Below are 27,756 nucleotides of genomic sequence, written 5' to 3'. Positions count from 1 at the left end.
CATGAAATTGTGGTTACTAATCATGTCATTACACCAGTTAAAAAAAAAAGAATACTGATGAATGTCTCCTTAAGGATACATTGGAATTCCACTGCTGTTGCCAATTTATTCACCTGAATACCACTAAGTAAATTAAGTTCAATAAGGTTTTGGGAAAAGTTATAATAGATTTTCAAAGATATAGTTAGCAAATAATTTCATCGGCAGTCACCAACAGAAATGCTTTAGTCTTGGACTCAATGTCTAAACATATTGACACTTTAAGAAATGATTGCTGCTAAAATCAACACATCAAAGGCTGAATATGAAGAAGGCAGAAAATGCAGTAAGAACAGTAAATTCTATGCATAAATGATATCTCAGTTAAATTGGGGATGCATGAGATACTTAGAAAGTTCAGGGCTGTTTTGCATTTTTTTCCTGATAGGTTACAGTATGAAATATTTAGCAAATGCTTTTTGCATATGTTTGCTAAGAAAAATCCCTCATTTAATGTCTTATTAACTTGACAATTTTTGTATTCTTTTGTAAGCAATACGTGATTACATTCTTGAGCCTATACCATGACTCTTAAATATTTTTTTTTGTTTATTTATTTGAGAGTGACAGAGAAAGAGGCAGAGAGAGAGAGAGAGAGAGAGGAAAGTGGGCGCGCCAGGGCTTCCAGCCACTGCAAAACGAGCTCCAGATGCGTGCGCCCCCCTTGTGCATCTGGCTAACGTGGGTCCTGGGGAATCTAGCCTTGAACTGGGGTCCTTAGGCTTCACAGGCAAGCGCTTAACCGCTAAGCCACCTCTCCAGCCCTATACCATGATTTTTAATTTACCTGCCCACAACCCTAACCCAGAGAGCAAGATTCTAAGAATATAAATAAACTCAAAGTAGTTCCAGTAAACTTTACTAATTATTAAGGCAACTCTTAACCCTTGAGGTTGGCCTGATGGAGAGAAACCATGTTCCTCTTTAATGCCACTATGAGAACGGAAGGCAAGGAGAACTACAGGCTAGCTAGTGGCACTAATTATCTTCATTCCTACTTGCAAAGAAGCAGGCCAGACTACTGGGCAATCTGCCTGCCTGTACTCGACACTTGGTCCTCTTAAAACTGAGAAAAACGTAAAAGTTTTAGGGTTTTCTTATGTTTGACATTTCTAGCATAAATTTGGTTATAGGGTAGGGCCACAAAGTTTGTGATTTTCTGGGAGATAAGGTTAAATTTATTTTGTTCACTGAATTTGTTTTTGATTAAGTTTGAACATGTAAAATACCAGTGACTTTGTAAACCTTTGAAGTTGGCTACCTAGACAGAAGAGCTTCACAACAGATAAGTAAATGTCACAGTCTCTCGGCTAGTTGACACACACTCAAACTGGTGCCAACACAATCTTTGTCTTAACTCTGAACTATGTATGTTCATACCTGCGATTAACAAAAAAAAAAAAAATTTGATAATTGGATTTTCTTAAACAAACATACCACTGTGGTATGCTATTTGCTTTGTTGGCCTTCTGGCCATTTTACAGTTCCAAGCATGTGCTATTTTCTCCCAGAAGACTCAAAAATCTAGAATTATCTTGCTGGAAGCAAATTCAACAAAAATAAAATTCCAGAAAACATTGCTTCTAAGAAATTCTCAAATATCAAGAAGAATAAATGGTTAACCTAAAGTAAAAATAGAGCTATGATAATATAACATTAAAGTACAATTCTACAGTAAGGGTAGAAAACATATCTAAGGTTTCACCCTTGGTGTTCAGCTTTTTAAAAGCAAAAGGGTCGTGTATCAATTTACAGTGTACTAAAATTGTGTTCAAAGTTTATTTCAAGTCACAGAAAATATACAAACTAATACAACAAAATGAACTGCTTTTGTTCTGAAAGAAGGTGATGTGAGTCCTCCACCTGGCACCAATTTGAGTCATGGGGGATTAGGATGCAGAAGTCACCTTTTGTTTTTTTCAATATTTCAACAGCATTGTGGAATTTAATTTCCAGATTTGTTGCCAGGTAATTTTGAAAACCTGTAAGAAAAAGTTTGGAGAAATCCATTAAAAGTGAAGAAAAAGTACTCTTTCCTAAATATTAAGAAAGAAAGGAAGAAAGAAATCAAAGGGGAAAGGGAAGGATATACAAAAGATCAATTGCTATGAGCCTTTAGCCTTGTTAAAGCAATGGCCATTTGGGGCAGGGTTTTTCATCCTCAGCACTACACTGATATTTTAAGCCAGAGCAACCTGATATTAGGGAGTGAGAGGCATGTCCTGAGCATTATGGGATACTTTGGAGCATCTCAGATTTCTGCTCTCTCAATGCCAGTGCATACTATACTATCTAAAGTTGTGACAATAGAAAATGTTTCTAGAAACTGGCAAATGCGCCAGAAGAGGCAAAACCACTCCTACTTAAGAAACACTTATCTCTAATGGCAATAAGCCTGTCTGTAATGGTCTAGAACAGAGGGCCAATACTTCAGCCACAACATGCATACACATTTTAACAGACAGTAAAACCCTGCTCAAATCAAATCACATAGCTGTAATTTCACATACATTGGTATAAATTGCTGTAAGATAAAATGGAGAAAATGGAGTAAAATTTGTAGTCTAGCTCACAGTAATGTTACAAGAACATGTGCTTGGCTTTGTTCAACAAAGCCAAAGGGTAAGAGATTATGACTGAATATGTGTGAAGTACACATGAGATTCATTCTGTTTTCCAATGTCCTCATGAATGTTATTTATTTCAAAGGTTAAAAAAATGCAAAAACCCTGAAGTTAATGTGCCAGGCAGATGACATATAGTAGGAATGCATAATTGCAGAACTTTGAGAAATAGTTCTATCTTTACTCTTCCAAACCAGTAATTTTCTCACATTGCAGAGAATGCCTTCTCTCATATAATTAGTAAAATAAATTCATAGGAATATAATAAATAGTTCGTGTTTAATGAAGAAAATAGAATGTTTGAAAGAAAGGTAAAATACTGACCAAACCAAAAGTCTAGATAGCCATGTATGTATCACAGCTTCCAATTAAAGATTAGTCATTTCCAGTTTAAGTACATGTGATGTAATATGTAGTTTGGAGGTTTTAAAGATATTACAAATATGGGTTAAAATATATTTAGTAAGACTTCTAATTACCATAAGTGAGTTTACTATTTTTGTATAACATATAAGTAGAAACTGTAGCAGGAATGGGGTAAAAAGTAAAAATTAAAAAGTAGATTGCAGCAAATATTGGGACAATATGAATTTTAAACTACTTTCGGAATATAGAGCTACTTATAAAAGGTGTTGGGGATATAGAGTGTAGGTGTGTGCATGCATGCACATGTGTACAGGCACATGCATGAATGTATAGGCACATGTGCCATGGTGTGTGGCAGTCAGAGGACACCCTAAGGTTACCTTAATTAACTTCCACCTTGTTTGAACCATAGTCTCTTTATTATTTTCATTGAAAACACCAGACTAGCTTTGAGAGTCTCCTGACACCAACTCACAGACATGCTGTAATACTTGCACTTGTTCTTATGTAGCTTATAGGGGTCCACACTGTTGTTTCTGGACCTGTGCAGCAAGTGCTTATAATCACTGGGCCTTCTCCCCAGCTTTGGGAATTTTGTTAAAAAAAGATAGTGCTTGTCCAACAAGTTAGGTTATATGATTACTGATGAAGCTGTATACTTGAATCTTTTACCTAACTGATGAGCAAGGAAAATATGGTTAGCAGTGTGTGGCAATATCCAAAATGTATAAAAATTGATGATGGTAAACATCTATCTTAAATATCCTATAAGTTTACTGTCAAAATGTTCATTAGAAATAAATAGAAGCTCATATAATTACATATTTTATTGAAATGTTTTCTATTTTCTTCATTTTGATGGGAGAGTTTAGAATTAATATAATAAATGATTGTGGATGGATACATGCTAAATTATAGTGAAATATCCTGCTGCAGAAATGGGATTCATGACACAGGTCTTTTACATTTAACTTTCTACATTCCTGTATCTGATGAATTTTGTTAAACTGATCTCACAATACTTTTATCATTAAAAAAGGCTGGAAGTCATTTAACAACTGAACAAGTGATCTAAAACCTTCCCCAATTGTTGATTAGTGGAGGGTAGAGTCTAATGGAAAGGCTTAAGGGCCCCAGGGAACATCATGCTGATGGTTAAGCTGAAAGTATATACTCTGAATAGAGAAGGGACTAGTAGTCCTGATCTGGTACGATGAAGTCTGCTCACCTCTCAAGGCGCTCCAGTGGATTTCTGTATTTGTTCCTTCAAGATGAGGATACTCTGCCTTTGCTCAGGAGGCAGCATGGCAATCTGGTCTGCGGTCAGCTGCAGAACCTGCATGATCAAAGCAGCCTGTGCAGAGGGAAAGAAGATAGTGAGTTTCAGTTACAGTGGCCAATAATAATAATTAATAGTTAATAATAACAATAAACAAAGAAAAACCACCACCAGCTTCTTTCCAAAAAGCTGCTGTAGTGGGTTATGAGGAAAAATGGAAAAAGATTTCACACAAGCAGGCCAAAAAGAAGGAAAAAAATCTGGTGAGAAGAAACACAATGAAAAGAACAAGTATAAATTAAAATACCTAAGGTTAGACAATTCAAAACAGACACCTTCAGGAACTTAAAGTTCCTCCAGACTAAGGTGGGATCTGTGCCCCCCTGGGAGTTCTTCAGTTTTTAATCCTGTTTTGAAAGTTTCTTCCCCCCTCCCACAAGTTTTAGCCTTTCCATAAGATACAGCTCCCACAGTAGCCGAACATAGCAACAGAAAGATATACTTGTGGGGAATCTGCCACTGTTATTGGGGATAAGACAGAGAGGGGAGGAGGCAAAGAGTTTGGATTTATAGGCAAATTTTCTCTGCACAAAATATCTGCTATTCAAAGATGAGTGTGAAATATAAAACAAGCTGTCATTTATATCTACTTAATAACTTTAGGATCAGGTTCACAAATGTTCAGCCAACAATATAAGATTGCTAAATTAGAGTAAACATCACCTCCAAAAGGACTTTGAAGACCCAGGATCGCCACATGGTTAACTGTGAAAAGATCAAAAAGACTAGATTTGTGCATATGGAGGCAGTCAGACAGTGTTGCTTACCTTCTCATGATCCTGGGGTGTGACCTGGTTCTGCCCAGGACTAAAGCCACCAGGCTGGCTTCCACCTTGCAAGCTTGCTCCTTGCATGCTTGCTCCTTGCATGCTTGCTCCTTGCATGTTTGCTCCTTGCATGCCTGCTCCCTGCATGACTGGGACCTATGTACACAAAGACAAAAAGAGTTTTTTTTTCAGAACTTCTGACATACAGGGAAGCTTAACAGAGTACAGAGCTCTGGGTCCAATCTAACGATCAGCTTCTAATGTTAGCATCGGCAGAAGGCAAGCTCTAGCCAAAGATGAATAAGTTTCATATATGTGCTTACAGCAGTTCCAGCGTCTTCAACAAACACTTGAACTAAGCAAAGTTCAGCCATAAAAGCACAGGAAAAAACCAGAGCACTCTAGAAACTAGTGCTTAGTGGAAATATAACATATTTTAGGCAAAAAAATATATTGGTCCGTTGAGGAAGCGATATTACAGTGCTACTGCCTACTTAGTTGAATCGTAGTTAGTTTGTTCCAAGGGCCCTATTTCACAAGGCAGCGACCATGTTAGGCAGAAAGGAGATGGAAAGGCCTCTAGAGAAAAGACTATTATTATCCCAGCATTTTTTGCAGCAAGACTTGCGTAAAACAACAAAATGCAGTTGTATTATACTTATTGGTATTTAAGCTTGTCAGTGAGTTCAACCAATTCTTTGGAAGACTATCAGACCCTGACATAAAAGCCTCTATGCACCGGCTGAGGCTTTTGGATGGGCTCTACCTGAGTTATGTTCACACTCAGGCATTCAGCAGGGCTTAAGGCACCCTTATTAAATATAAATTAACAAACCTGTTACCTGCTTCCCCAGCACATAAGAAGCATCAAAACATACAGAAATATAAACACCTATTAGGAGTAGCGACCATGGCAGCAATGTGAAGAGCCAGGTAACAACCTGACAGTGAAAAGGACCAGAAACCAAACAGGAGAGAACTATTCTTTATATCATAGAATACACAATGATGGATCTATTTAATATTGACCTTGAATCATAACAATGAATAAAATAATGAAATAATGAATAAATATTTTTCCTTCCAAGTTCAGAAAAAGTATACCTTATAAATACTTTTTTCATTAAAACAGTTGTTTAAGAAGAGTTCTGGACCACTCACATGCAATTATTCTTACTAGTACTTATTAATACTAATTTGAGGTACTTTTAGTAAATAACCACTTGGACTGGAAAGATAGGTGCTTGCCTATGAAGCCTAAGGGCCCATGTTCCATCTTTCTCCAGATCCCATGCAAGTCAGATGCAAAAGGGTGGCACAAGCACAAGGTTGCACATGTGCACTAGATGGTGCAAGCATCTGGAGTTCGATTTCAGTGGCTGAGGCCCTGGTGTGCCAATTCTCTCTCTCTCTAACAAAGAAAAGAAAAAAAAGAGAAATAATCACCCAATAAGGGCCATTTTAAGTTTTCAGAGGTAAGTGTTCTAGGCAGATAAGCACTAGCAAGAGTGACCATATATCTTAGTCTGCGTAAGATTGTTCCAGTTTGTACTTTTGTGTAGAAGTCCATTATTATTAGCACTTTAACACTCAACTGTCATCCTTTCTCTAGAAATAAATTACATAATCATCCTTGTAATAAGCCCAGCAACTACAAACCTCCAAGTAGATGGACTGCAGATAAATTTTAGAAATGCAATTTAAAGTGATGAATTAAGGGACTGGAGGGATGGCTTAGTGGTTAAGATGTTTGCCTGCAAAGCCAAAGGACCCAGACTCGATTCCCCAGGACACAGGTTAGCCAGATGCAAGGGGCACATGAGTCTGGAGTTTGTTTGGAGTGGTTGGAGGCCCTGGCACACCCATTCTCTCTCTTTCTTTGTCAAATAAATAAATAAAAATAAGATATTTTAAAATAATGAATTAAGGATATATTCTTAAGATAAAATAAACATGATCATGATGTGGGGGAAAGGAGAATATTTTTGCTGGAAAGTACATAAGTAATACAACAAAGAAATTATCTAGAAGAACAATTATCACAAGTGAGAGATACAGGAGAAGTGACATTCTATATAGTTTTTAGTGTTGATTGGATGTATTATAAATTTATTTATAAATGAGCTTATTAATTTTATGAAAATTTAAAATGTTGGAGTGCGGGGTGAGAAGATGGCGGCGGAGACGGTGGAGCTGCACAAGCTGAAGCTTGCTGAACTAAAGCAAGAGTGTCTTGCTCGTGGATTGGAAACCAAGGGAATAAAACAAGATCTTATCCATAGGCTCCAGGCATATCTTGAAGAACATGCTGAAGAGGAAGCAAATGATGAAGATGTATTGGGAGACAAAACAGAGGAAGAAGAACCGAAGCCCATAGAGCTGCCTGCCAAAGAGGAAGAAACTCCTAAAAAAACTGTCGATGTGGCATCAGAAAAGAAGGTGGTAAAAATTACATCTGAAATGCCACAGACCGAGAGAATGCAGAAAAGGGCTGAACGATTCAATGTGCCCGTGAGCTTGGAGAGTAAGAAAGCTGCTCGGGCAGCTAGATTTGGCATTCCTTTAGCTCCAACAAAAGGTCTGTCATCTGACAACAAGCTTGTGGTCAATCTGGATAAGCTGAAGGAAAGAGCACAAAGATTTGGTTTGAATGTCTCTGCAATCTCTAGAAAGTCAGAAGATGATGAGAAGTTGAAGAAAAGGAAGGAACGATTTGGGATAGTCACAAGTTCAGCTGGAACTGGAGCCACAGAGGACACAGAGGCAAAGAAGAGGAAAAGAGCAGAGCGCTTTGGGATTGCATGATGAAAAGTTGTTGGTGTTTTCTGTTCTCCAGTGGTTTCCACTTCTGATTCTTCTTGGATATATATATATATATATATATATATATATATATATATATATATGTATATGTATATGTATACCCCTAAATGCAGTTACGTGCTTATATCCTGCCTCGCAGTGAGAAAGCATGTACCTCAGGTTCATCCATGAACTCCAGCAGCAGTTTGACTTTACTGATGTTCTACCTTTAAGGTTGTGTTGTTTTTAATTATTTTGGTTGTTAATAAAAAAAAAAAGAAAATAAAAAAATTAAAATGTATGAAGGTTAAATTCTTATTTTCTCTACCTTGGATCTAACTGACTTCACAGACCATTAATAAAAACCATATTGGCCAGGCATGGTGGCACACGCCTTTAATCTCAGCACTTGGGAGGCTGAGGTGGGAGGATCACTGTGAGTTCAAGGCCACCCTGAGACAACATAGTGAATTCCAGGTCAGCCTGGACTAGAGTGAGACCCTACCTCGAAAAACCAAAAAGAAAAAACAAACAAACAAACCAAACCAAACCAAACAACAACAACAACAAAAAACTATATTGGAGCCAGTTGTGGTGGCACATGCCTTGGGAGGCAGAAGTAGGAGGGTCACCATGAGTTCAAGGCCACCCTGAGACTACATAGGGAATTTCAGGTCAGCCTGAGCTAGAGTGAGACCTTAACCTCAAGATACAAACAAAAAACCATATATATATACACATATATACATACATACATACATACATACATACATACATACATACATACATACTGGGTTGGAGGTGTAGCTCAGTAGTAGAGTTCTTGCCTAGCATATGTGAGGCCCCAGGTTTTATCCTTAATGCCAGAAAACTCTCCACCAATTAGTATCACAGAGCAATGAATTCAAATACTAACAGAAAAAGGAACAAGACATTAGCATTATTTTTAATGTCTTTTTGTACAGAATCATCAGTAGAATTACGAGAAGCACACTAAATAGTAGGTATCTGTCTCCTCAACTAGTATGTAAGTTGGATAGGGGCAAGGACTTTTCTGTTTATAGCATATCCTTACTCGTGATCTGTATTTGGTACTTAGTAGGTGCTCATAAAATAATTATTGAATGAATGTATACAAACATGCCTATTAGGGCTGGGCATAGTGGCACACATGCCTTTAATCCCAGCATTTGGGAGGCAGAGGTAGGTGGATCACTGTGAGTTTGAAGCCAGCCTGAGACTACATAGTGAATTCCAGGTTAGCCCTGGTACAGTGAGAACCTACCTCAAAAAACCAAACCAAACCAAATGAAACAAAGAAACCAGGGCCAGGTGTGGTGGTACATGTCTTCAATACCAGCATTTGGGAGGCTGAGATAGGAGGGTTGTTATAAGTTTGAGGCCAGCTTGAGTGAGTGCCAGGTCAGCCAGGGCTATAAACATACAAACAAACAAATAAATAAAATACATAAAAAACATTTATATTATGAGGCTACTGACTATATGGGACCTCCTACATATATGTGTGTGTATGTGTGTGTATATATATATATATATTTTTTTTCCCCCCAAGGTAGTATCTCCCTCTAGCCCTCGCTGACCTGAAACTCATTCTGTAGTTGTAGACTGGCCTCAAACAGAACTCACGGTACCTCTGCATCCCAAGAGCTGGGATTAAATGTGTGCAAAATCATACCAGGCTACAGGAACATTTTTTGAAACATCAGAATTTGAGGGTCTAAGGAGATTGCTCAGTGGTTAAAGGTGCTTGACCTAGGTTCAATCTCCCAGCATCCACATAAAGCTGAATTCAAACTGGCACATGCATCTGTGATCCCAATGTACCTAGAACAATGGCAGGCAGAGCCAGGATAATCAAAAGCTTATGGGCTAGCTAGTCTGCTGTTCATTGGCAGTCTGGCCATTTGCTTGCAGTGGCAGGAGATCCTGCCTCAAAGAAAGAGGAGCACAGACACCTCAAAGTTGTATTATGACCTGCACAACTGTATACTTTGATCTCCACATGTGTAAAGTGGCACATGCTTGTCCCCTACAAAAAACAAACTTGAAAAACAAAAGAGAATACTTTTTAAAATTTTTATTTATTTATTTGAAACAAAGAGAGGGAGAGGAAAAAGATAGAAAGAATGGGTGCACTAGGGCCTATAGCCACTTCAATCAAACTCCAGATACATGCACCACCCTGTGCATATGGCTTATGTGGGTCCTGGAGAATCAAACCTGGGTCCTTAGGCTTCACAAGCAAGTACCTTAACTGCCAAGCTATCTCTCCAGCCTGAGAATATTTTTATTCTACATACTAAGAAATAAGCCACATTGGTATCTTAAATATGGGTAGATAAGCATCCATACATGTAGGTACACACATGCAGATAACAGGACAGAGTAGCCAGCCGAGAGTGAGTGCTATTCTTTGTTCTATCTTTTTAACCGTGAATTTGTCTAAGTCACCCGAATGCTTGGTGGTCAGTTTCCAAGCCTATGAAATAAGACAACTGGATAGTTGACATCTCCCATTCCAGTTGCCATGTTCTTCTCTTTCTCCTTCTCCCCTCCCTCAAATACATAAGAGGACACATAAACATAAGAAAGCAGAAGACAGACGTACACAGAAGAGGAAGAAAATAGGAAGGTGGAGGATCTAAAGGGAAATGAAGATGTCAGCATATAAAAACCAAATGTGAATGATGAAGAGGAGTTGACAATTGTAGAGTACCACAGACACATGGACAGCCAAGTAAAAGAGAGAAGATACAGATTTTCTTCCATAGATTCTTGGTGATCACGAGTAAATTCCCTCCGCTTCATTTAAGTGTTTTGATAACAATAGATCACAGGTTTCTGTCACCTTCAATTATCTAAATGACACCTGACACTCACATGCTCTAGCCCAGCATCATCTGGGGGAGATTTGTAATCTTTCCATATGGAGATCCTACAGATCAAGATGCCAAGGCAGGCTTGGGCTGAGACGCCAGAAGCCACTTTTTTTCTAGAAAAGCCTTCTTTGTGATGTTGGTTTGTATCCACAGTGAAGAGTACTCTCTGACTTGCAAATGTTCCCAGGCTCTTTTCAGAAAGAGCTAACTACTAAAATTGTGGGACAAGATACAATCCTGGCAGCAGGAAAATCACTACCCTATAGAATAGAGAAGTAAAGGGAGATCCTAGTCTTCCCTTTAGAACAACCAAAGATACAGTTCAAGTTGGAAGGCAGTAACAATCAGGTTAAATAAATAATTACTGAAAAACAGTCAAAATTTCACACAGATGCCAGAAATGTTATACATACCGGTCTGGATCCTTGTGGAACAACAGCTCCCATGTTCATTGGACTGGGACCTTGGATTCCACTAGGCATAGGTCCTCTAGGGCCAGGAACTGGGCCCCTGGGATCCATGCCTCTGGCTTCCATTCCACGGACTTCCATCACACGAGCCTCCATGGCACGGGCTTCCATGGCTCGGGCTTCCATTGCACGAGCTTCCATGGCACGGGCTTCCAGTCCTCTGGCTTCTAGTGCTCTTGCCTCCATGGCTCGGGCTTCCATCCCTCGTGCATCAATTCCTCGGGGATCTCTCCCACCTATAAAGTTGTAAGACAACCATTGTGTAGCTACTCACCTATAAGAACTAATAGTTCAATAAAGATGGGAATCTATTTCTCTATTCACATCTCTTTTCAGCTATGAGACTCATCTCCTAATTTCTCAGAATAGTAGATGAACCTGAAAGATGTCTATCAACCCTCTACTGCAGACTGGAGTTGAAGAAAGCTGAGTTCTTTGTCAACCCATATCTATAAGTTAGCCTTGTGGTGTGGTTTCCCCTTACCTCTGCCATCCAAGGGTGGACCTCTCTGATCTAGCATGGGTCCTCTTGGCTCTGCCATTAGAGGTCTGGGCTCAGCTAATGGACCTCCCCTCATGTCATGTGGGGGTGGTCCACGGCCTTCATGGCCAGGAACATGGTGCATGGGTGGACCCTGATGAGGTGGTCCCAGGTAACCTCTAAACATAGAGAAAAGTGATATATTTTAAAGCAGAACACACCAACAGTAGATTGTCATCCAGAATATCAGTACGTAAATATCCAATAAAGAACTGATACAAACATCAGTAAGTGTTAGTAAGACAATGCCAAGCAGATCAAGGAAAAGCCAGAGAAATCCGTGTATTGGAAAATATCCATGACCAGGGCATTCATAATTAGGAAGGAATTAATGGATATTCACTGCACATATGGAGTATTTAGTATAGTGCTTAACAACATGGGTTCTAGATTTAGACTGCCTAGACTCAAATCTAGGCTTTATCATTTTTAGATATGTGATCTGAGACATTTATTCTACTTCTTGATGCCTTTTTTTTTTTAATAAAATAAGACTTATAATCCAGATTTTAGGGTTGGTTGGATTTCCTTCTCTCCCTTCTTATCTTTGTGGGGATAAAGATTAAACCCAGGGTCATGTGCATGTTAGTCAAGTGCTATACCCCCAGGCTTGAGTCCTGCAGGTCTAATAAGATGACCTACCTAGCAGAGTCAAGGGTGAGCCCCATTAATGTTAATAACTATTATTTTTGCTACTACTAGTATTACCACTACAAGTTTTCCTTGTTGAAGTATGTAAGTATTAGAATTTGCAATTTCTGAAAATACAGTAGTCATAGTTCATAGTCATGCCTTGTATTTACACCTTTGCCTTAGGAAAAGTAAGGGTTCAGTCTTGGCCAGTGGCCAAAAATATTCATCCTTTTTTTTTTTTTGAGGTAGGGTCTCACTGTAGCCTAGGCTGAGCTGGAATTCACTATGTAGTCTCAGGGTGGCCTCAAATTCCCAGTGATCTTCTGCTCTATCTCTGCCTCATGAATGTGGAGATTAAAGACATACACCACCATGCCAGCTAATATTTCTCTTTTAAAGTGGATAAACAGGTACAACTGGTGCACGAAGAGTTGCTATGCAGGCAGGAAAAGTCCTGACTTCTCAAACGGTTTCTTTCCATGTTAGTACTTACCTAGGCTCTACTTCTCCAGTTACAGTAAGTAAAGTGCCTCCCCGTGGGTCATTTGGAGCATCTCCTAGCAGACCACGAGGCGTCTGGACATTGGCAGGCAAGGCTCCCCGCTGCATAGCTGCTCTGGGGTCTTGCATCGGCACTGACGGGGAAACAAACGGGGAATTACTGCTGTGAAAGACAAATACAGAGACAAGAAATGACTCTGTACCACTGACAACATAATTCAGACACTTGAGTGGGTGAAACCTCACCACAGCAGAGTCCTCTCGTGGCTCAAGAACAGAAGCAGGGTGTAGGCAGATTGTGCCATGTCGGAGGTATGGATGGAATGATATAAAGAGCAAACTGGGGAGCAACTTGTCAAGGACTAGCACTGTGACCTGAAAAGTCTTAAGCTCCTGGTTTTCCTTCTAATCAATTTTAGTTCAATGACCACAAAAGAGAGGTAGGGTCTTGGCATATGTGAACACTGCCATGGCTCTGCAAGAACCTGGTGTCTCTTTACAGATTATTCCATCCAAGCCTCCTGACACCAGTAGGGAGGGAGTACAGCCTCAGACAGATGCCCATATCAGCCATGTTCTCTGCCCTGTGTGAAGAGGTCAATCTTAGGCTTGTGGCCTCAATAGGGAAAAAAATTAAACACACACATGCACACGCACACACATACACACAAAAAGAAACCTACTGTTTTGGGTTTGAAATGTGAGGATGACTGCCAAGCAGCTCTTTTCCTCTTTACACCCCACCCTGAATATCACAAGCAAAAGGAAACCCGCAGATACAATGAGTACCTTGAACTCGCTCAATTGATGCAGGCCCGGCGGGTCCCACGGGCGAGTGCTGTAGGGTTCCTAGGTAAGCAGTAAGTTCAAAAGGAGAAACAGCAGACACTTAAAATAGAACACACACAGAAATGTATATAGGGAGACTGGAGATTTACATACGTACGTTAAGAAAAGAGCTTGTTAGTCTGGTTACAAAATTTCCTAACCAACAGTACGTCTTTTTGGTATTTGAAACTGTTTTCCTCTGACCAGATAACTTCCTTAAAGGGAAACCCATAAGCCACTGGAGTTATTTGGGCCACAACAACCACTTGTGATTTTTCCTTCTGCCCTTACAATTTTTTTTAAATCTCCCTACTAAAGATAAACATATGTTCAAAAGCAAAATGCAAGAAATTGTACTAAAATGTGGAATGTGAGAACTATAGAGGTCATAACAGAAGTGGGGCAATACTTTTAACATATTTTTAAAATATTTTTGGTTTTTCTGAGGTAGGTTCTCGCTCTGGCCCAGGATGACCTGGAATTCACTATGTAGTCTCAGACTGGCATCCAACTCACAGCAATCCTCCAACCTCTGCCTCTCCAGTGCTGGGATTAAAGGTGTGCACCACCATGCTAGGCATATTTTTTTTTTTATTTTTAATTTCTTTATGAGAGAGAGAGAGAGAGAGAATGGGCATGCTAGGGTCTCTAGTCACTGCAAATGAACTCCAGATGGATGTGCCACCATGAGCATCTGGCTTCTGTAGGTACTAAGGAATCGAACCTGTGTCCTTAGGCTTCACAGGCAAGTGCCTTAACGGCCAAGCCATCTCTTCAGCCCTTTATCATATTTTAAGGCACAAAATTTCTGCCACTAAAAATATATCAGATAAGCTGGACATGTTGGTGGATGCCTTTAATCCCAGCACCCAGGAGGCAGAGGTAGGAGGATCACTGTGAGTTCCAGACCACCCTGAGACTACATAGTGAATTCCAGGTCAGCCGGGGGTAGAGAGACCCTACCTTGAAAACAAACAAACAAACAAAAATATATATATCATCTCAAATAGGGGGAATAAAGTGAATGAACTTAGGATAAAGAAACTTTCACTTTCTACCATAACAAGATTCTGATCACTAACATGACAACAAAGATTAGTGAGATGAAACAGGCACTAACACTAAACAAACATGGTATGAACAAGAAATATCTTCTAAAACACCTCACTGCTTCCCTTCACCATTACAGATGTGCACAAGAAATAAGCATTTCAGGAAGATTAAGACACACTGGGCACAAATGCAAGGATTCTTGCTTCCTCTGCTGGGTACTATAGAAAGCTAAATTTACTTTGTTTTTTTTCTTGAATAAGTCATTGAAATATCTTTGAAACATGAGTCATTTCCCTTTATAAATTCTTTACCAGAAAGATGGAAATAATTATAGTAGAAAGAAAGATACCTGTGAAAGTATGTGTTAACCAGCCAAAGTTTCACTGATAAATTAATGTCTTGGGGAAGCTAGCAGTCCTAATGCCTTCTCACTATTGCAAAAATATTGGCATAAATACCATGTATTGTTATCAATGGGATGAGAACATACAGCAGCACAAAAACCTGAGGTGGGTATTTAAGAGAAAAGATGAGGTATTTGGCCAGGAGTTTGTCTTGCTGCCAGACTTTTAAAAAGAAGACATCACTTTTATCACTTCAACCATCAAGCCCAGTGTGCAACCATGGACCTATGTCTTAGTATTTTGCTTTTCCAATGTGTTTTACTTATAGACCATAAACTAAGAAGAAAAATATTGAGCTTGTCCGTTCTTGTCCAACTCAGACTATTCCCATCACAGGGACCCAAAGAATTAGAGTAGAACGTATTGAACAATGTTTTTGAAGTTAATATAGTGGCGATGTGGAATGATGGAAAGTGGACAGATTCTGGATTCAAAGATTTCAATCAGCTCTGTCACTTCTAGGTTGGAAGAAAAGAGAAATACTGAATCCAGTCCCCAGTGCTCAAATGTTACCATTTACTTACCTCATCCCCTTGAGATACTTAACAACTCTTGAGCATCCAGCAAAGGTGCAGTGACGGCACCTAACTCACAAGTTTATTTATGAAACAAAATGGCTGAGTATAGCTGGGGATGAAACTTAGTGTCAGAGTGCTTGCCTAGCATGGACAATGCCCTATATTCAACCCCAAGTACTGCTAAAGTGCATCCACTATATACTCACCCCTTTCTTTTTCTCCCCTTCTGATCTCCTCAACTGAACTACTACACTTTGTGTTCCTTAACTGTCCAGTTACATGAAGAAACAATGTGAAGATTTTGATATGCTAATGCTGTTATGTTTCTGTCAACAGAAACTTGCCAAATTTTCTTACTATGTCTAGGATACCCCACCAGTTTGGCTCAGTGCTATAAATCTAGTCATGGACATACACCATATGCTCACTGTTAAAAATTAATTGTAAGGCTACAACTATTCATAGAGTGTAAATAAGGACATTTCAGTGGAGTCATGAGACCATTAAGACACAAAGGATGCTTTTGTTTCAGCATCAGTCCTTGCACAGCTAGGCTCAGAATAACCAGGTGCAAAGTCTAGAGCAACACTGCTTCATGAAAATTTCTGTGATGATAGAACTATTCTGTTTCTGCAATGTCCACTGCGGTGTTAATTAGCCACATGTGACTACTGGGCACTTAGAATGTGGTTATTGTGACTAGAAAACCAAATTTTACACTTAATTTGAATTTATCTTTTGAATTAAGCTAATGTTTAAATTGCCACTGGTGGTTAGTAGGTGATATATTAGAGATTACAGATATGGAACATTTCCAAGTACAGTTCACAATAATTAGATATTGACATTTACCTTGTGCTCGTTCCATAGGCACTGGTCCACTGCCTGGCATTCCAACCTGGGCCTGCATTACTCCTGGAAGATAAAGGGCAGGAAAGAAAAACACAAATTAGGATACTACAAAAAGTTAACAAAATGGCTGAGTTTACAAATTTCCTTATTTTTCCCCACATGGAGAAACCTATAAGGGAAGGTGGTAACTACCACTCAACAATGTAGTGGGACAAAGGCTGGGGTTTGTTAGTATATGTCACACTTCAGTGACAAAATTAAGTTCAGTAAGAATATTTCACATCATTAGTTACCAAAATTGTGGCAGCTCTTCTGTAATAAAGGAAAATAATGCCACTTACCCACGGACCTCCTTTCGCAGGAGGCAATACCATTCCTAAGGTATTCTGTAAATGTGTGGGTATGTTATGTCAGTCATGTTAAAGATTTGTAGGGAAACATCTGGCATTGAATGAAAAGTTTCCAGGGATACTGTGTCCTACAAAGTATGAGACAATCCTACAAAAGCAAGGATTATCTTGTGTTTTATAAAACTTTCAAATGTCTCGTTGAACATTCATAGAAAGAAAACACTGTTGGTAGCCGTCTTAATGTAGATCCCAAGTCTGTTTTATTTGTAATCAGGTTATTTGCATTGTTTTAATATATATTTGCTGAGGTTTCTAGAAATACAATTACTGAGTGAATTATGTGTACTGAAATTTGTTTTAAAAATTTTAGTATAATTTTTTCACTATTTAGGAAAATCATGTCAAAAGTTCTTATGGTATTTGAGTTGTCAAAGCAAACATGACTATCTACATTTTTAGTTTGTATATTCATAATATAGATGCAAACAGCTTACCTAGTGTAACTGTACCTACACACTTGCATATTAACATTTTTAAATTATAAATTAGTAACCTTTTACTTACTTTTATAGTGTAGTTAGGGCATTATACTGGGGACTTTTTTGGAGTCATGCTACATAAGTTATATCTAATCTGTACATTTCATTTCTGGATAATAAGTTCATTATAAAATATCCATTACAAAAAGGAGGTAGTGGATTTAACAGGGCTGAGAACCTACAGTCTACTCTAACCAGATGGGGTATGATGACTACTATATAAAGAATGATCACGCACCACAAATCCTTGTCTGGTCCCTTCCACATAGCAATAATTCTCTTTTCCTCAAAGGAGCAAGATATGCTGTGAGTGGGGATAAAAGGCAAGCTGATTTGTTTGCAGTTCATTAATACTTCCCTAAAATAGAAAGTACACATCACATTCTCCCTGTTTCATTGAACATGCTAGGTACTAACATGCTATGGATTAAGAACCCAAGAACTGGGTGCTAGCCCAGCCCTTGCCACTAAGTAACTATGGTTTTGAACAAATGACTCAATAAAATTATTACATTCCCAGGCTTCCTCGTGTGTAAAATGAACAAGTTGTTCCAAACAGCAGTTCTCAGAATGTGGTCTCCAGACAAGCCATACCAGCATCAGCAGGAAAATGTTAGAACTGCAAATTCTCAGGCTTGGCACCTCAGACTTGCTGAATTACCCAGTTTGGGAGTAGGGATCAACAACCTGTATTTTATAGGCCTTTCAGGAGATTCTGATACATATCAACATTTGAAAACCACTGGTCTAAATGATTTCAAAGCTCCCTTCCAGCCATAATGTGTTACTCTATTTGTTGTGTTCAGACCAATCACCAAAACAATACAAAGGCTTAGGATCTGAGGGAAAGACAGCAGAAGGTATTGTGGGCATAATTTCTCATTAAATAAACCATCACATACATCACATAATACCACTTTTATTTGAATGGGCTAGATTCTCATTAGTGGAATTGGTAGGTCAAAATATACATGAATTTTTCATGCTATATTATTTTGTGAAAAGCTGAAAGTCTTCAAATTTCTACCAGCAATGTATAAACACAACTTTCTCCATGAATATTGTCATCTTTCTTTGCAAATTGGTACTCTGATGAGTTTAAGTGCCATCTTATTGTTATCTAATTTGCAACTCCCTAAGTCTAAATGAATTTGCTTTGGTTAGTCATTTGGTTCTACTTATCTAGGAAATTCTTGTGTATTTTCTTTGTTCATCTTTCTAATCATTTTTTCTTGCTCTTTCTCATCAATTGTCATAGAGCTCTACACAGGATACCTTAAAAATCTTCATGTAGTTTTAAGTTATAGTAAATTCAGAAACATATATGCTATAAACTCAAAACATATACTTCAAAAGCTTAATCATTTAAATTTTAGGCTTATATTCATTAATTTCTTCTTGGTATTTTCTCATTTATTAATTTTCTAATTCATCAGAAGTAACACTTAGAATTCCTTAACTTTTTAAATACAGGCATTTAAAGATATTCATTTTTTCATTTACACACTGCCTTTACTATTTCTCATGCTTTTTGAATAAAATATATATGTACATAAAACTTTTTGTTTTCATTTAGCTACTTTATAAATTTTTTTTGTTTCCTTTTAATTCAAGGATTAGCTATAGTATGTTCCTTAACTGTACAAGTAATCTTCTCAATCACCTTTTAAGTATTTTTTTATTTTTTTTTCAGTTTACAACCAGAGAATGTGATCTAAAATATCTCTATGTTTCAAGTTTGTTAAGGTTTAACTCAGAGGCTAAGTACAGTTAAAAAAAAAAAGTTTGATGGTTATTTGGATGGGTAGAGTGTGCTCTGTCCTCAAAAGACAGGAGGGTATTTCCAAGGAGTAAGTGGAACTTACTAATTATATTATTTAAGTCTCCTACATGCCTACATTTTGTCTGTCCACCAGCACAATGCTATTCAATTTTGGTCCACAGAAGACATTGATCATAACCTGTATGTCTGTTTTCAGTTTATGACCAAGTGAATACAGAAATGGAGAGCAGGCATTTAGAAACACTTGTATCAATTTGACATTATTGTGACATCCAAGTGTGTGATCAGTACACTTGTTTCTGAAATCATTTAGCTGGAACTGGTAGTGCATGCCTCTAATCTCAATACTTCGGAGTCTGAGGCAGTAACATTGAGAATTTGAGGCCAGCCTGGGCTATATAATGAGACCTTTATAAAAAACAGTACAAAACAACCAAGAAATCATTTATTAATTATCTCCTTATCCTAGGATACTTTCTAGCTGTACATTAATTTTCTTTCAAAATCCTAGTGTCACATAATAATAATTTGGCTGTACTGCAGCAGTTACTAAGATAAAACTTAAGTAAAGTAACAAATGGAAAAGACTCTAAATGAAAGTTACCTCCAGGGGCTAAGGAACCGGGACCAGGTCCTGTTACAGCAGCTGTCATTTGCACAGGGGCTGGAACTCCACCTTGCATAGATGCTTGCATCAGAGGAGGTGCACCATTGACATGCATTGCACCCTAACCAAGAGAAAAAAAAGAAAATATATATATTATTATATACATTTTATATAGTTATATAAGAGAATACATATGGATTTAACACACACACACACACACACACACACGACTCTGTGAAGACTCCAAACATTAAGTTTATGACCTTAAAGCCTTCTTCAAATTGGTAGCTCCAAGCATTCTCCCAAACACTCTTTTTGTTGTCTATAACATTAGATCTATCATACATTGAAATCCACAGAAGCAATTCCACAAGTCTGGTTATGTGAACATTTAATATGGAGAATATCCTAAATACAGAAACTTACAAACAAACCTTATGTACATGACAAGTTACATATAGGATTCATTCTTGAATTCATGACTGTGCCTCGTAATAACAGCTAAACATGACTTAGGGCTAGAGAGATGGCTCAGAAGTTAAAGGTGCTTGCTTACAAGACCTGAGGGACTGATTTTGTCCCTGGATAGTGTTTGGGGAGAATGTGGAATTTTTAATGCTACACTGAAGTTCCTTGAGAGAAGGGGAGTGTTATCTTTTCATCAGTTTATTCCCCAGAGACACCAGCACTTCTTTGCAACATAACAGAAAGAATAAAAACTAAGTTAAATAAAAAATTACACACATTTACACAAAATTCTAAAATAGAAAAGATGAAATGTGTAGAGAGAAGGTAAAGAAAAAGAGGCTACAAAAAAAAGAGGCTACAAATGAGGTTTAGAATCTAGTTTTGCCACTTACAATTCTATTTTTAGACTAACAAACCTTTCAGAGTCAATTTTCTATTTCTGCAAAAATAATATTTATTCAGATAAGGGGCTGGCAGTCTATGGACTGCTAACTAAATTTTGTCACTTTTTATAAATTAAGTTTTACTGAAAGCAATCAAATATACTTCTCTATATATTATTTCATACAACTTCAATAGAATAATTGTAACAGATCCTATGACTTACAACACTAAAGATACTTGCTATCTAGGTATTTGCAGAAAATGTTTGTGAGTCCTTGCCCTATATCTTTGTAAAAATCACCCACATTATTTATCTCTGCTAACCTGATAGGTGAAAAATGGTAGCTTATTTTAATTTATGGTTACATTTATTTTAACATTGACTATTTTATTTTTACATTTGTGAACTATTTATGCACATGGCCCATTTTCTACTGGGTAATTGGTAGCAATTTTCTTACCAATTTTAAGATACTTTTAATGCAAAATTACATATAAATAATGTAGAAAATGTAATAACTACTCTGCTTAGAAAATACATTATATATGCAAATGAACTCTCCTATATGATTTTCCTCAATCATACCCTATATCCTGTAGTTTTTAACAAAGGTTTCCTACAGCTGTTTGGAAATTTTATATTCATCACTATATACTACATATATACTTGTACATTTCATGCAACACATATTTGGAATTTATGCTGACATATTTTTTCTTGTTTATTTTTATTTATTTATTTGAGAGTGAAAGAGAGAAAGAGGCAGACAGCGAGAGAGAGAATGCGTGCCAGGGCCTCCAGCCACTGCAAACGAATTCCAGAAGCATGGGCCCCCTTGTGCATCTGGCTAACGTGGGTCCTGGGGAATCCAGCCTCAAACAGGGCTCCTTAGGCTTCACAGGCAAGCACTTAACCACTAAGCCAGCTCTCCAGCCCATTGTTTCTTGTTTATTTTTATTTATTTGAGTGTGATAGAGAAAGAGGGAGGGAGGGAGAGAGAGAGAGAGAGAGGGAGGGAGAGAGTGGGAGAGAATGGGCGTGCCAGGGCTTCTAGCCACTGCAAAGGAACTCCAGATGTGTGTGTGCGCCCCCTTGTGCACCTGGATTCTGGCTAATGTGGGTCCTGGGGAATAGAGCTTCAAACCAGGGTCCTTAGGCAAGCGCTTAACTGCTAAGCTATCTTTCCAGCCCCCATGTTTTTTCTGTATAGTGTTATATCTTTTGAGTTAAATGTGTTGATACTATGTATCCTAGCTTAGATTAATGCTATGTGAAATTATGTTTTTAATAGTTACTCACAGGCTGGAGAGATGGCTTAGCAGTTAAAGGAATTTGCTTACAAAGCCTGATGGCTGAGGCTCAATTCCCCCATAACCCACATAAAGTCAAATGCACAAAGTGGTGCATGTATCTGTAGTTCGTTTGTAGTGGCAAGAGGCCCGGTTGTGCCCATTCTCTCTTTCTATCTCTGCTTGCAACAAAAACAGTTTTTTTACGGAGCCATTCACATTGTACATATAGTTTGTTTAGCTGCTTAAAGTTTCCCATTGGATAAATATACCACATTTTCTCCATTCTTCCATGATGTACATTGCAGATGTCCCAAATTTTCACTAGCATAATGTGGCAATAAACATTTTTTTAATATGACTATTTTTATTAAGTAATTTGCATTTTGCCTATCATATGTGGGTTAGTGTTTTCCCACTTTGTCTTTGGTGTTTACTACCTTTTTGTAGGGAAATAATTTCAACTTTTAAATGTATCAATTTTTTTTTTTTTTTTTTTGGTTTTTCGAGGTAGGGTCTCACTCTGGTCCAGACTGACCTGGAATTAACTCTGTAGTCTCAGGGTGGCCTTGAACTCACGGCGATCCTCCCACCTCTGCCTCCCGAGTGCTGGGATTAAAGGCGTGCGCCACCACGCCCGGCTAAATGTATCAAATTTTTATGGTAGCAAGTTTGTATCATGCTTTGAACATAAGCTTTTCATTGTATCACTTAAGAATGAAGATCATAAGAGTGCCTGCCTCATGTAACTGTGGTGAATATTAAATTAGATAACATATATGGAATAATGAAGCACTAACTACAGTTACAGGCATACATAACCACAAAATTATCTTATAAGAAAAGGGTATACAGGAAGTATCTTTTGATTTGCTGAACTCAGAAGTGAAACTATATTCTTTAGTTGACATGTGGTCTGCCTCCTAGAAATGGCTTTTTATGCCTCAAATTATAATTACCATCTCTGATTCCTGGTGTTTCTTCTCTCAATATATTCTCCTAAAAAGAAAATAACATTTTAAGACAGATAAAGGAAATATTAAGGGATAAAGCCCTACCAAAGTTTGGGCTTGAGGGGCCTGAGGATTCTGCTGGTTCATGGAAACATTGGATCCTGAGCCAGGCCCAGCACCATGGGCTGGCTGAGGGTTGCCTGAAATCAGCGTTGGGATATTTGTCTGGCGATGTAGAATTTTCTAAAAAGTGAAAAGACAAACCTATGAGCTGTCTGTTTAACAAAGCAACCAGGTAGTTCCTACCCTGCTCAAGGATTGCCCTAATATTTCTGTAAAGAACCAGAAACACTCACCAGGGCAATTTCAGGATCCACAATTCTCATCACTACCTGTGCTTGCAGCAAAGCATAAGCCAGCTGTGGATTCTGAAGCAACATATTCCGTGCTTCCTGGGGACTATTCTGGACACAGAGCTGAGGAGATAAGAAGATTCCCATTCAGGTTCAATACTGAGAATCTCATGATGTAGAGCCATATCTCATCTGGTTAATGTAATGCTTAAGAGACAGGGTCTCCTATGCCCAGGTTAGCCTCAAACTCACTATGTAGTCAAGGATGACCTTGAATTCCTGATCCTCTTGCCATACTCTCCCAAGACCTAAAGTTACAGATGTGCATCACCATGCCTGGTAAGTTACAATTGATTTACATGGAACACAAACTCTTATCCATGGCAAGAAAAAGTGGCATTTACAATACAATATACTGTCACTTGCACAAAAAAGCAACATTTTAATATCTGTATCTGATATCTACAAGGGCCACCAAATTCCACTGGATTGTTAGGGTAGGTGTTTCACTACAAAAGTAGAAAGCTTCTTGTAAAAAATGTAAAATATAGCGTACACACATGTACAGAATATTGAAGGTGCAATAATGTATCTAGAGATACAAACAACTACTTGAGCTCAGGAAACAACAGCCAGTAACATATCAATTCATTTCCTGAAAAGTCTGATATGAATTACTTTATTCACAAGCTAATGTCTCATCCCACCTTCATTTGTTTCATCAGCTCAAACATCTGTTCCGGTGGAAGACTAGCAACAGCTTTGCTAATGGACTCAGGAGCATCCTCCGGGCTGATGGTTTCTCCATAAGGTGATTCAATGACTGGAGCACCAGTGCCAAGGCCTAATTAGGAAGAAAGTACAGAAAAGTTAGGAAGGGAAAATTAAAAAAAAAAAAAATTTCCAGGGCTGCTGTAAGCAGTAATCACCAACTTTAATTTCTGTGGAACTGAAAAATAAGTGATCCAAAAAACAATCTCTTGTTCCTGTGAAAGAATGTGATAGTGTATGGTCTGTTCTCAGAAGAAAGCTGGAACAGTGATCACATAGTTGATGTTAACCTCAGAGAATGAAATCTCATTGATTTCTTTTGACAAATCATTTCAAAGGGACACTTAAATAGAAAAAAATATGTTAATTTCAACAGAAAAATTTCTGAATCTATTATCTCATAAAGTTCACCATAAAATGCCTTCAGTACCCCCACCAGTTACTGCTCTGGCAATGTACACACATAACTGACTACACTTGATGGCCTTGAATTCCCCTTTAACTAGAAACCAGCTCCTTAGCAATACAAGGATTTGTGGTCAACTTTACCTTGTTTTTTTCCTTTTTTTTTTTTTTGGCTTTTCTTTCGAGGTAGGATTTCACTCTAGTACAGGTTGATCTGGAATCCACCACGTAGTTTCATGTTGGCCTTGAACTCATGGCAACCCTCCTACCTCCCGAGTTCTTGGATTAAAGGTGTGCCACCACGCCCAGCTTACCTTGGTTTTTTTTTTTTTTTTTTTTTTCTTCGATATACACTTCTCTAACTCAGGTTGGCCAGGAAAGAAGCTATTTGGCTCTAAGTATTTGGCATATTCCAAAACAATCATAAATGAAAACTTTCATGGTTCCATCTTCACTGACTTATACTGCATGCTACAGACTCATACTCACTCTTCAATTCTTCTTTATTCTTTTCACTGGCAGCATTATCCACTCGAAGGGCTCTCCCACTGAATTCACGCCCATTCAGGTTCCGCATGGCACTAAGTGCTGTCTCTTGGTCTTGGTATTCACAGAAGCCATAACCTTTTGGTTTTCCTGTCTCTCTATCATATACCAATCTGAAGAGCAAAATCAAGTATCAAAAAGAAATTTAAATGCTACACACATGCAGGATTTCTGCAAATACTACCATGCTCTAATTTGGCCCACTGTAAGAAAGATTACCATCTGACTGCCTTGTGCTTTTAAAACATTTTAATGAGGGCTGGAGAGATGGCTTAGCAGCTAAAGTGTTTGCCTGCAAAGCCAAATGATCCCAGTTTGACGCTCTAGGACCCACGTAAGCCAGATGCACAAGGGGACAAATGCATCTGGAGTTCATTTGCATGCCCATTTTCCCTCTCTCTCTCTGCCTCTTTCTCACTCTCTCAAATAAATAAACAAAATATGAAAAAAACAAAAAAAAGGAAAATGTGAGATACTGTGATACTGTTACTGAAGTGGTGATTTAAAAAACATTTTAATGAAAAACATTGTTTTTTTAGTTATGACTGAATGTGCATAATATGGTTTGTGAGATGCAGCTTAAAATTTTTGGTGATTTTAAACAATCTCCCACTATGAAACAGAAGAGGATCTCACCTGAAACTAACAACAGGTCCAACTTCAGAAAAGATGTCTTTCAGTTGTTCTTCAGTAGCTTCATAAGGAATGTTCCCCACTAAGGAATAAGATAGCATGATAAAATTCCGAGAATATAACCAATATCCTTAGTGAGAAAGTAGACTTTTATCAAATTTGTAATAAGAGGCTCAACATTGTTTTCTCCAAAACCAACTTTATTGTATTTTGTCAGACCTCTCAAGCAAAACAAGCCAGACTAAATATAAAAACATGTCTCCCAATCCGGTCGTGGTGGCACACGCCTTTAATTCCAGCACTTGGGAGGCAGAGGTAGGAGGATCACCATGAGTTCGAGACCACTCTGAGACTACATATTGAATTCCAGGTCAGCCTGGGCTAGAGTGAGACCCTACCTTGAAAAAAAAAAGTGTCTCCCCAACAGTTCTCAGGCAGGCCTGACAAATATTAGATATTTGCTAATTTTGATGGAAATATTAAGTGTAAGATCAACAAGTGTTGCTACTGAGTAACAGACATATAATTTAAAAAGCAGGTTCCATTTATACATATACTGGGGTGAATAATCATGAATTTAGCAGGGAGTACTTAAAATTTATTCTCAAATAGGTTTTGTTTATTTTTTCAAGGTAGGGTCTCACTCTAGCCCAGGCTGAGTTGGAAATCACTAACTTCCAAGTCCAGAGTGCTAGGATTAAAGGCGTGTACTACCACATCCACCTGCTGAATTGTTTTGTTATAGTTTCACACAGTGCTTTTTGTTTGTTTATTTTGAGGTAGGGCCTCCTTGTAGCCCAGCTGACCTGGAATTCACTGTTGTGTCAGAATGGTCTCAAGCTCACAGTGATGTTTCTACCTCTGTCTCCCAGTGCTGGGATTTAAGGTATGCACCACCATGCCTGGGTTCTTTTTTTTATTTTTGAGACAGGATCTTCATATGTAGCTCAGACTGACAGGAAACTATAGCTTTGGCTGGTTTTGAACTTGAGGAAATCCAACTGTCTCATCTTCCTCAGCACTCAAAAAATCAATACATATTTAAAAGTAACTTTACAATAATCCAGTTACAATAACTCGGAATAGTTTCCATCCACGTTAAAATCTCTCTGATGGTTTTTAAATCATTCATTATTTAAACTCACATGAAGATACCAAGTGTATGTTCTTATTACAGACGAAATATTGCAAGTAAAATGCAAAGGAGGGGTTAGAGTTATAACTTAGTTGGTAGAGGGCTTGCACAGCATGTACCACGTCCTGGGTTAGAGTCACAGCACTACATAAAAAAAAAAAAAAAGAATGGTGGATGCAGAGCAGCAATCCTGGCACTTGAGAGGTGGAGGCAGAAGGATCAAGATCTTAAGGTCATCCTCCACTATATGAGTTCAAGCCAAGCCTGGGTTAATGAGATCTTGTTTCAAACCAACAAATAAAAGCACATGGGAATCAGAAACAGGTATCTACAACCTCTGTAAAAAGTGGCAGTATGGTTCAAGGTCTGTTACTCTGCACCCTTTCTTCAAATAATTGTAAATTATACATGGGAAAATGCATAGAAAATGAATGCTAGAATCCAACTCCCTGAATGATACTGCGGAAAATCTGAGATCTCAAGTTCATCAGGCCTAGAGTACATCAGATTGCCCACCCCACAGACAGGATCAGCAGGGAGAGCAGCATGCCTGGCCCAACACTGGCTCTCCAGGAAGGGAGATGATGGGAGGTGCCAAGGGAGCGTTTCTCACCGCTCCCATGTCCTTTTTGGCCCCTCCCCGGCGCTTGGCTCCACTGAATTCCTCTCACCGAATACAGAACGTAGAGAACGATCCACCGCAGGGTCTCGCACAGGCAAACCCGCCATCGTTCGCTCCCAGTGTCTTCCGGTGCGCCGAAACACACACTTCCGCAAGGAGAGCAAGCCCAGCGCCGACCACGCTTCCGTAGGGCGCTTGAGCCGGAAAAGCCTGGAGGAAGAGAGCGCAAGGCCCTCCCCTAGCGTCATTTCACTGTACGTTTTGTCCGGAGGAGGAGAAT

General features: G+C 38.5%; 2 protein-coding genes across 7 annotated transcripts; one reads left to right on the top strand and one right to left on the bottom strand.

The window, feature by feature from the left end:
* Positions 1–1,787: 1,787 nt before the first annotated feature.
* Positions 1,788–27,657, bottom strand: Cstf2 (cleavage stimulation factor subunit 2). 6 transcript variants are annotated; one of them, XM_045140648.1, is made up of 16 exons: positions 27,526–27,657; positions 25,723–25,801; positions 25,030–25,199; positions 24,072–24,208; positions 23,368–23,487; positions 23,117–23,254; positions 19,914–20,037; positions 17,765–17,830; positions 16,638–16,700; positions 13,772–13,870; positions 12,975–13,116; positions 11,792–11,967; positions 11,251–11,543; positions 5,136–5,291; positions 4,258–4,383; positions 1,788–2,021 (listed from the first exon to the last, which is right to left on the bottom strand). In XM_045140648.1, exons 1-15 carry the CDS (start codon positions 27,581–27,583, stop codon positions 4,261–4,263), a joined length of 1,944 nt encoding a protein of 647 aa, XP_044996583.1. In that variant the 5' UTR covers positions 27,584–27,657; the 3' UTR covers positions 1,788–2,021; positions 4,258–4,260. The 6 variants fall into 6 exon arrangements, with proteins under 6 accessions (XP_044996583.1, XP_044996584.1, XP_044996586.1 ...); XM_045140649.1 differs by having other exon boundaries at positions 13,772–13,831; XM_045140651.1 differs by lacking the exon at positions 13,772–13,870.
* Positions 7,307–8,023, top strand: LOC101599322 (SAP domain-containing ribonucleoprotein). The gene has a single exon (XM_004668790.3). The coding sequence runs from the start codon at positions 7,308–7,310 to the stop codon at positions 7,938–7,940; it is 633 nt and encodes a 210-aa protein (XP_004668847.1). The 5' UTR covers position 7,307; the 3' UTR covers positions 7,941–8,023.
* Positions 27,658–27,756: the final 99 nt, after the last annotated feature.

Source organism: Jaculus jaculus, chromosome X (genome assembly GCF_020740685.1).
Source record: "Jaculus jaculus isolate mJacJac1 chromosome X, mJacJac1.mat.Y.cur, whole genome shotgun sequence".
NCBI lineage: Eukaryota > Metazoa > Chordata > Mammalia > Rodentia > Dipodidae > Jaculus > Jaculus jaculus.
This window is presented reverse-complemented; position numbering and strand designations above follow the sequence as displayed.